Source organism: Neospora caninum, chromosome III (assembly GCF_000208865.1).
Source record: "Neospora caninum Liverpool complete genome, chromosome III".
Taxonomy (NCBI): domain Eukaryota; phylum Apicomplexa; class Conoidasida; order Eucoccidiorida; family Sarcocystidae; genus Neospora; species Neospora caninum.
Genome location: NC_018388.1, coordinates 863,735 through 874,165, shown reverse-complemented (window position 1 = coordinate 874,165; position 10,431 = coordinate 863,735). Strand labels below are relative to the sequence as shown.

General features: G+C 53.1%; 2 protein-coding genes across 2 annotated transcripts; one reads left to right on the top strand and one right to left on the bottom strand.

Moving 5' to 3' along the window:
• Positions 1–2,085: 2,085 nt before the first annotated feature.
• NCLIV_007970 (putative WD domain, G-beta repeat-containing protein) lies at positions 2,086–3,925 on the bottom strand (the record flags this gene model as incomplete). The annotated part of the gene is made up of 3 exons (XM_003880309.1): positions 2,086–2,490; positions 2,619–2,833; positions 3,667–3,925. 3 exons carry the CDS (start codon positions 3,923–3,925, stop codon positions 2,086–2,088), a joined length of 879 nt encoding a protein of 292 aa, XP_003880358.1.
• A 2,615-nt stretch (positions 3,926–6,540) lies between these two features.
• Positions 6,541–8,810, top strand: NCLIV_007960 (conserved hypothetical protein; the record flags this gene model as incomplete). Its single annotated transcript, XM_003880308.1, has 2 exons — positions 6,541–7,675; positions 7,780–8,810. 2 exons carry the CDS (start codon positions 6,541–6,543, stop codon positions 8,808–8,810), a joined length of 2,166 nt encoding a protein of 721 aa, XP_003880357.1.
• Between the last annotated feature and the right edge of the window lie 1,621 nt (positions 8,811–10,431).

The following is a 10,431-nucleotide window of genomic DNA, read 5'->3' as shown; positions in this document are numbered from 1 at the left end:
ATGGCAAGTCCATGTGTGCCCAACTGAAACGAGACTCCCGCTCTAGCGCGAGAGGAGTAGTCTGCGTTATGGGTGTGTATATAGTGTGTGCTCGCCGCCCTTTTCAGCTTGCCCTTTCCCTACAAGAAATATCTATTGTGTGTGGTCGACCAGACTGATTGACGCGACATAACATTATCTACCGCAGTTTGCGGCGGTAGGGGGCCGCTGACTGCAGAGAATGCTTTTTCTTCCCAGTTGTAGACTGCCAGGTGATAGCTGGGGCTTAAATATCCTGTGAGCCCTCAGGGAAATGTAGTTTCGTTGGAGTGTGTTTTACTGCGTGGGGCAATGGATGTGTCAACAGGTTGACAGATCTTTGGTCTCGTGGAACGGCTCAGTCCGTGTCTTTGCTGACTCATCCATGAGGGAGCGACAGGTGTCGCGTCGTGTAGTCTTGCTGTGCTACGAACCAGCAGACTAAAATCAACGTTTGCAGCTGTTGAGTGTAGCTTTTCACTCTTGGGTTACTGAGGGCCGTCGGCCACAGAAGCCCTCTCGATTTTATTCCCCGGCGCTGCCACGACAGGAAAAAACAGGAGGGGCCGAGATGCGCTCCACAGGCGATGCCTTCTATAGCTGCTCACAGTCACACGGGCCTTAGCCTTAGCTGAGGAATCTGACGCGAAAACGGCTCTGGAAACTCTTCGGGACGTAAGTGAAAAGCACACCTGGGTCGGTCGCTTTCTTGCCAGCCGAGCTGAGCGGTTAGGTGTAAACCTCTGCAGTGTCTAAGGCTCATATGCAAGACTCCTGCAACCTTTCCTGTGGTGTACTAAAGGCTCTCCTAGCGCGCAACGGTATTGCGGGCTTTTCAAAAAAAGACATGTAGCGGAAAAGTGAGCGTGTGAGCAGGAAAAAAAGAAAGGGTAGCACAGCACAACTGCCCAGATCGCATCTCCCTTCTCTGTAGTGCAGGCTATCTCTGATTAACGGGAAAAGCCACGTCGGCTTCGTTTTTTTCTTGTTAGAAGAGATTCAGTTTGGTAACAATGTAAATTCGGACTGCTTGATCGAGGGAGGCGAACGCACAGAGTCCTAGTTTGTTGGGATGCCAGTCAAATGAAACGAGAGGCTGCGTGCTGGCTTCTTTGTCATTCAGGAGTTCGCACGTGCCGACCACTCCTCGTTCCAAACCGGTTTCTGCGTCGGCAACGACTCTCTGCTTTGGATATGAATACCTGTGGAGTGCGAGCTAAAGAACACAGGATGTGGCAAGGTACGGAAAAGGCTGAGAGATGAGATCTGCCAAGGGAGTTAATGCTCAGCTGGGGCAGATAGTATGAATTGCACGAATACGCAAACGCACAGGCGTAAAAATGTCTGCATTTTATGAGGGATAGCGCAACGTCGCCCCTAGTGCTTTTTTCAAAAACTGCCGTTGGGCTTCCGCGAGCCTAATGCTGAAGCCTCTCTTCTCTAAACATTTCTGCCTAGCATATGCCCTTGCCCCGATTTCCCCACCGTCTCGCCAAGAGAGAGATTGGTATTTGTTACAACCCTATATGCTTGCGACTTCGTTTTCCGAAGAACTGCCGCGATCTGTTTGTTTCCACTGTGTGGATGGCGGCAGGACGCCTGACGTCGAACTGTGATTGAGAGCTTACCTGACCATTTCCGGTGCAGGCGGCGAAGATTTCACGATTCTGGGGCAAAAAATGGGCTCCCCAAATGGTGCCTGTTCGAACCACCAAAAAAGATCCAGAGTTTCCTATTTTCTATGAGACCTGCGCAAAGTGTAGGAGGGAGGAATTCAGACTTCTCCACGAGGGCACTTTCTTCTGGGTGTTGACACGCAAAATACAGCTGTGGCCTGAGCATACTACAACACGGTATATTTACAGCAGGAGATATGATTATGCTGCCAGTTGGAGAGACAGGCAGGGGGAAGAATCACAGCTATGCGTTTCCAAAGTTGAAAGTGCGTCTGCTGAAGGCTGTCTGCGTGTGTATGTCATCGTGTATACAGAGACTTTTTCTCTATACGCCTCGGAGATAACAGGAAATCTGCGACAGTGTGGCCAAAGGAATGATTATTTAACTGATTTACATGGCACCGGTATAGCCACCCGTGCCTTTCGAATCGTCAGACATTCGCAGTGTAAGGCGTCCGTAGACGTTCTCACTTTCGGAGAGCTTTTGTGAATTCTTGGCGAAGCCCTCTTCTGGATGAAACGTGCGCATATCCGCCATGAATAAGTGACCCTCGAGACAGGAGATTGCAAGCTTGTTCATGACTATATTTTTGCGGTCGAATTGGAGATGACAAACACCGTAGTCAAGGTTAATATCCCAACTAAGTCTCGCGGCACGCATGTCGAACAACTTGACATCGCCGTTATCGTAGCCTGCGGCAAGGACGGCATCGTCCTCCGAGCTTTCAGCATTTCCAAAGGCAACTGCCCAGCAGTCAGCGGCCTCTTCCCCCTCCGCTGGTTCTATGGAGAGAATCTAGACACAAAATACAAGACACGTGGAAGGACACACATAACCGCTCGTTGGTGTGTAAATGCATCTCCATCACGCTGGCACCAGCGGTCTCTTGGCGACAACATAACTGAAATCCTGGCTTTAATTACCTCTCCAGAGTTATCGCGAGTGTCCCATACACTGGCGCAGCCATCTGCACTGCCCGTGGCGATCGTAGCCCGGCTGCTCGACTGTCCGTCTGATTTTCCCGATGACGTGCCGCAGGCATCGATGGAGTTCACTGAGGCCTTGTGCGCCGTTATTCTGGTGATAGGCTCTCGCAGGTGTTCGAGATCCCATAGTGTCATCGAGCCATCAAGGTGTCCTGATGCCGACAGGAGACAGATACTGCAGCATAAGACCAGGTGAGGCCCCGTTTTTACTTAGTCATGCGCTATCTCAAATGCACCTGCAAAGCGAAGGTTCGACGCAAGCGAAGTGCTTCTGTGGCTACATATATATATATATATACAGATAGACAGATAGATAGATAGATAGATAGATAGATAGATAGATAGATAGATAGATAGATAGATAGATAGATAGATAGATAGATAGATAGATAGATAGATAGATAGATAGACAGATACATGAATACGCTGATAACCGCCCAGAAAGATTATTTCACAGATGGATCGGTACAGCCAGGCAGATGGACAACAACTCCGCCACTTCCACCGCTCTATCCGTAGCCACAGAAAAGCCTTTGGCCCGCCGGTACCCACATTCCGTAGTTGCAGAATAAATAAAGGAAAAGTGCCAGCAAGAAAGGGCACGGCGTACTTCAGAAGCCAAAAGCGTAGAAGGCTGCATGCGGTTTGCCATACAAGGTGGCTGTAAAGAAGGTGAACTGCGAACAAACGTGCACGGTGCTATACGGTAGAACCCCGTCGACTTTTCTGTGTCATGAGTACGCGTCAGTTGAGCTGTCACGATTTCGTAGTGGCATCCCTGGTGCTATGTAGTCCCAAAACCCTGTAGATAAGCGTTTTTCTGCGGTAAAAAAGACCTCCGTCCCAGCTAGAATCCATGGCGCTTCACTCAGATATACGGGAGCGCTGTCGCTTCGCCGTTAGCGGTTCTCGTAGAAGCCGTTCAGGTCAGGTTTCTTTCAAAGCATGGAGGATGGATTGATAAAACGCTTTTTTCGAGAGCTACCTGCGGCGAGGCACGTCGCGCCGGATCGGCTTTTGTACGTGACAGCGCTTTTGAAGCCGCTCGGCTGCTCTTCGTTCTTTGCAACTACGGATAGACTACTCTCTTCCAAGGAGCACACAGAGAGCGTCCCCGTCCCTCTCGGTGTCTCCCCTAAAATAACAAGCTTCGCCGTTTGCGGAATCCAGCGAGTTACAAAAGGCGTGTACGCCACCGAATGGTAAATGTGCTCGATGAGCTGCGGCGCGTCCTTGGTATCCATGGGGTAAAAGCGTCGAGAAATTCGGTGCGCGGTGCGGGTTCGGATTCAATGCCTTCAAAGGATGATAGATGAATCAAATGCCAGCAACGATTAGCGTGACAATTCTGAAAAATGGGAAGAAAATGCGCGTTATCCTTTTTCCTCGACGGTCCGGTGTGGATAACCTTGTTTTATTCACTTGACAGGCGGAACACAAACCAGAAGTGATGTACGCGACAGGGACGGTTTGTGCAAATATTTTCGTGTATCTGAAAGAGCATAATGTTCGTCAAGATTTCCCTCTTACACAGGCAGCTTCACCACAGGAGACGCAGGAAACGGTGATCTCCAGAGATCTCCCTTGACGCTCGTGAACGCATTCAACGACATGAAACGCTCCAGGACAAATTTGCTTTCTTTTCTGCCAAGCCAGATATTTTGCGCAGTGTGCGGCGGGAGAGAGCCGGTGCCACGCCCTGAATCTGAAAACACAAACGGGGTCACTTCGTTTCGATTCCCACTTCCGTGAATTTTGTCAGAAAGGTATATATACAGGGTGTCTACGTGTTTGCAGGACAACAGTCATCTCGGGCGGTGTCCACAAAGGATTTTATTGTCCAAAGGGGAAACAACTGCGTATCCGGGCATTGTTGCGATCAGAACTGAGTCTGTAAAAATATTCGGAGCAAGGAAAGCGCCATCAAAGGCGGCGCTGTCCTCGTTTGGTGGCACGCCGCTCTACGGAAGACAACAGTCCAACACAGATGGCATTTTTGATGTAAGAAAACGCGTTTGTCGATGAGAAAGACACTTCTTCTCAAGAGAATGCTTTTGTCGACAGGAAACCAACACGAACGTCAATTTCCGGGTCTAATTGAAGAGGTGCGTGACGGGGAGCAGAACGACTAACATGTGTACAGTTGGCCAAAGTCCTGTCAACCGGGAACACACATTCCTTACGAGAAAACACCATAAGAATATCTTTCTGTGCACTAGGAAAACTCTGAAGTAACAGCACACTGCAGATCAGTTTTGTTTTGTTGTAGTGCAGGGACTGCTAGAAGTCGTAAGTCGCCTGCACTTGTGCATTAAGCCGGCGAAGTGCTGGAACACGTTGTGTTCTGGAAGAAGAGTTTAATTGTGGAAAAGCGCCTCATGAAGTTAAACAAGTAGTCGAAACCACGGAACGATCCAAAACTTTGTGATCCCAGCCTTGGGAAATGGCTTCGTTAAGTGGAGAATATCGTTCTCAGCCCTAAGAAAAGTACTCGGCAAGTCGCTGATGTTTTTTGCATCATTTGGTCCGTCTCACTTAAAACACGCGCTCATGAACTGCCAGGCCGTGTCCCTGTGTTCCAGGGTGCGGCCACCCCACTGGCTTTCAGGTCAGAAAGAAATGTCGAAGAATTCCTATCCGTGATGCATCTCTTTTCCAAAGACCTCGGGAATGTTTAGGGACGCCAGAGTGACGGTCGTGGTAAGAGGGGAGACGATCCGTGGTCTCCCGCCCTTTCCGCCACGCTGCCGTGTTGTTCTGGAATTTTTGGCCTTCTTGTCGAACCCAAGGACGCTCAGATATTGTAGGCATCGGCCCAACTAAACGTTTTTCCAGAACAGAGCTCACTCCCAAAACCAGAAAGCGGCGACGGGCACCAGAAGCTGATATATCTCAGGCGTTCGTCCTGGTGCTTGAAGGCGCTTTCAGTCCAGTAGCTTGGGATGAACGCTGTCTTGTCGAGCACACCGTCGGCGTTTTCGCCAGCAACGTTTCCGCTTTTCGGTTTTCTCTAGTGACACAACCCCAAGTTTCTACACTTTCGGTTCCTTCGCGGTTGAATCCTGGATCTACACGCCTCTGCATCTGAAACCCAGTTGTCCTTTTCCCCCTCGCACACACCATGAATGACTAGCAACTGCTGCGAGAAACCGTGTCTCCTGCACAAGGAAACGCGTCGCGGGTTTGGACTCCCTGTTCCCCTCCCCGTTGCTGGCACACGTGCAATCTCTTTTACGCTGTTAACCGCTGAACTGTAGTCTCGTCTAGTTTCCGCATTGCTTGAAAAATATCTCCCCGTTTGCTCGAAGAAATCGCGCGCCCGGCATGCATCTGTTTTCCCGAGCCCGCGTCAAGAAGCAGGAGGCTCGGAGGCGGGAGAAAAATCTTCCACCGCGGAAGAAGACACGCGCACAGCGCAAGAGACTAGGCCTCTGCGCGTCTTCTTGTCGAGTTTTAAAAATATTTCGCGGCAAGTGAAACGCCTTCAGAAATTGCCGTCCTAGGGAGTCGTGTCGCCAAGCTACCTGGCGCAGGAGTGTGCAGACGATGTGTGCACGTCTTCCTGGCCGTAGACCGGGACTGCCTAACGCAGAGCACCGTGTACACCGCTCTCTGGATTTGGCTCTGTGCTTGTGACGCTCATCACGTTTCCGGTAACTTTGGTCTATGCACTCGCGCAGAGCGTATAGTGTCGGGTGTATACGCACACGCATTTCGAACCCTTGGTTAACAGTGGGGAGTTGAGCGGATTTCAGCTCGCTTTCAAAGCTCTAAAGAACAAGTGAAATGGACTCCCAGCTGACCTGAATCTGGATTATGTTGCGACTGTATTCGCGTCGTTGCTTGCTTTCTGAGCAAGATGTTCTCCAGGCCCGCGCCGTCTAGAGGCGGTGTGCCGAGCAGTGCTCACGGGGGCGCCGTGATGACTTCGGCGCTCCAGATGCGACAGCAGGAGACGAGAAAGACCGAAACGCAGCTTGCCTGCCAACCTGTCCACCCCGTCAAGGGAGAGAACCGTCCTGTTGTCGCGAAAAACCACTTTGTGGACGCGGATTGTGAGGATCCAGTTAGGCGGCCCGATGAAAACACGCCACCGCAAAAGCCGCAAATGCAGGCTTTCCCTGCAACAGCCGCCACTCGTCCAGCTTCCTCCGGCTCGGTCCAGCCACCTTCACGTCTCTCTCCCGCCCCACAGTCTTCTGGGGCCCAGACCGCGCGCCAAACCCAGCCCGAGTTGTGCTCGTGGTCCAGTCTGCCTCCTCTCTGCAGCGAACGCTTCTCGTCCTTTGCTCCGCCGAAGAGCGACGCAGCCCACTGCGGCGGGGAGCGAATCTGCGAATGTATGCTCGTGTACAACGCCCTTGTCCAGAGAGTAGCCGCTGTGTCCGAGCATACACCCGAACCGTGTTCTGCCAGTGTCTCCACAGCGGCGTCGACACAGCCGCCGACGCGCGTCTTTCCGGCAGGAGGCGAGGACTGGGAAGCAGACGTCACTCTCTTGACGGCGCTCCAGTCAGTGGCGAAGCATCACCCAAGTTGGCTGTACAGGTCCAGTCTGTTGCGGAGTCCCCTGTCGGGGAGTCCCCCGTCGGCAACCCCCCCGGTCTCCTCTCTGTGCGTCTTCATCGCGAGTCGGACACAAAGCCTGCGCAGCATCGTGGCGCGGAGCGCGCTCCGCACTGCTGCGACTCTCTTCCGAGCCTCTCGTCTGTACCGAAGTGCCCGCGGGGATACGAACGGCGTGCGCGCCTGTCACTGCAGTTGCCCGTGCTGCGGTGTAGAAGGACGCGCCTCCGGTCGCGAGGGTCGCTGCTGCGCGACAGCCAGAGGCGAGCCTGCCGAAGAGGAACGCCCTGGAAAAGAACCTGAAGAGGCGTTCTGGACACTCTGCGATCACCTCTTGCCCATTTTGTTGGCGAAGGCAGGAGCCCGCGACAAGAAGTTCTTGGCCATGGAGGCGGAAGACGCCCTGGACATCATTGCTACGTGCGTAGGTAAGTCGAGGTGAACGTTAGGACGGGGACACCATCTTCCTCGGTTTTTTCTGCCCCACAATGGATGGTTTCTGGGCCCTCTCTTTTCTCTGATTTTGCTTCAGCCACAGCCGAGTCTTCGTCGCTCCTCTCCGCCACGGTTGAACATCTACGAGGGCACCTCCGCAGCGTCCGAACGATGGCAGCTGCGGCGCGCCTCGCCCAGAAGGTTGCGGAGCAACTGCTGGAGACGCGCGTCCAACCGGCGAAATCTGCAGGCGCCCAGCCTCGAGCCTGCGGCAAAGACGCTGAAACCGCTGCCGACGGGCAATGCGCACCTGGTTTGGCGTCTCAGAAGAGGCCGAGAACAGGCGACGGCGCTCTGTCTTCTTTCCCGCATGCAGAGTTCTATTGCCTCCCCGTCTCGCTGCTTCCGCTGCTTCTGGCCTTTGCTCGCGCGCAACACGCTCCAGCCAGGAAGGCGGCGCGGTGCGCGATCGTGAAGTTCGCGAAGAGTCTGCTGCCTTGCGTCCCCCACGACGGCGAGCTAACCACGGGGAATTCAGACTGGAAAGTTCAGCAAGTGCTAGAGTGGCTACAGACCTTGTTAGCTGAGGCTGACCACAGCAGTGAACGCAAGAGGGCAAAGGGGAGCGGCGCGCATGCAGACGAAGCCAGTGTTAGCTGCCAAGAAGGCAGTCGAGCAGATAAAGACAGCCTGCGTCTTCTCGCGGAATGCGTTCGGTCCGCCGTCGCGGACTGCACAGTACCAGAGGGGAAACCGACACTCTTTGTGTCGCCGCGGATGCCGCTGTTCAAGAGACGCGCAGTCGCCAACCGGCAAGGTAGGAAGTCGGTGGAAGTGCACGAGTTTGCGGTGGCGACTAGAGTGTCTCTCCCGGGAGAAACGGAGGCTACAGTTCTCCCGAGATCCACGCGTTTGACAGGCGGCGAGCCGTCCGAAGATCGACTGGACGAGATGGCTCGAGAAGCGACACCGGAACACCCAGAAGCTGAAGAGAGAGCCGAAAAGCTATGCACGGCCGCAGCATCCAATGAAGGGATTGCGCGGAGCACGACAGCACCGTCCAGTTTGTGCCATCGCCAGACAGTCTCTTCTGAGGTTGTGGCGGGCGACTTCAAGTCGAGCTCGTAGCCCAGACGCAGAGGGGACCGCGCGCGCCTCTCCCGAGTCCCGGGCGCGTGCTGCGGTTGCGTCCCGTCTACATGCTTTGCCTTGTCTCTGAAAACAGAGTTTCGCTCGTCTAAAGGAAAGGTTTCCAATCTCGCGAAGACGAAGGTGGAAGCTCATCCGCCAAGCTTGCGGGCGCGTAGTCGCCTCCAGGGGTGCCCTAGCCTGTCGTTCTCTTGACGTTCAGCGCACGCAAGCGGAAGCAAGGCAGAAACAAGACAGGTGCAAAAGGGTTCCTGTCGACACAGAACACACGCAACCAAGCAGAAATCTGTTTTTGTCGATAGGAACTCCACTAGCGACTTGTGTTTTTCCTGACGCAGTGTAGTGGACTGCGCGGCAGTCCGTGGTCTCGTGAGAAAATGAACTCTTGAGGAAACCGCGTGTTTTGGGCTGTTCGATGCACAGGAAGGTGCATCGCTATATTGTCCCATAAATAATTGCACTTAGAGCGATGCTGTTCCGTCGGTGAACGTGGCTTCTTTCGTTCGAAAACACAGCTTTGAGAACCGGAATTAGCTGACCCGTCAACGTTTTCGTGTCCACTTGAGCGAGACAATTCACCCAGCGGCCTCTACAGCTACCATCAACTATATCGACAGATTTTTCGAACACCCCTTTTTCTCGCAGACACACAGACTCGAAGATTCGTTTTGCGAGATGCAAATGGCAGTGCTCACGAACCTAAAATTCCAAATCACTGGCATACACTCAACGGGGTTTACGATGTACAGGGTCCGTTACGTGGTAGCATACGCTTCGTTCGTGAAAAGCCTAGTAGGTAAAAACCGTTTTTTTCTTGGCCAACATTTCGCATTGGCTGCCTCAGGATAGCCCCCTAGTTCGCCACACGCGCGTCCGACGCATCTTTATTGTTCGGTTCCTGCCGAGCAACTACGAGACAGAAACATAGGTTTTACGAGCTTGCTTCTGGAATTTGCCGCGAGCGAGGGGAGAACTCCAAACTGTCTCCGCACGGTGGTCCGAGCCTCTCTTGAGAGCATAGGCAGACTTGAGACTTGGCATTTGGCCGATAACTATGTCGCAAGGACGTACACCAGGATGCCGCTGGCGATGCACCAGAATGATGACGGATTCCATGCTGTGCACTGAGGCGCTGTATCGATCTCTACGCTTTCTCTCAGAGCCTGACACTGCATACCTTTCAAGATGAACTACCCACGAAAGCCATGAGAGCAGTGGTAATCTAACAGATATAACTCCGTGCAAGGGCCTAGGATATGTGGATTGTGACTCTAGTGGAAAAGTTCCTGCGACCGCATTCAGAGTAACTGCCGTATTGATCGAGGGCGCTGGCGTCTTTGCCTGTGTTCCCTTTTTAAAGACTCCGGCTCCGCGCCAAAAGGGCGCATGGCTCGGTTTTTCGTCTCTGCAGACGGTCCGTTTCTTTCGAGAAAATCTTGCGCGAGATGCGCTCTGTTTTTGTCGCAGTAACGAGGGGATTGTTCGTGCTACATGCACGACCAGCCGATGGGTTCACAAGTATCCTGAAAGCGTGAAATTTCTTGTGGGCAAGGAACCAGGATCCCTGCAAGAGGGTCAATTGGGACGGGCCAACAAGAAG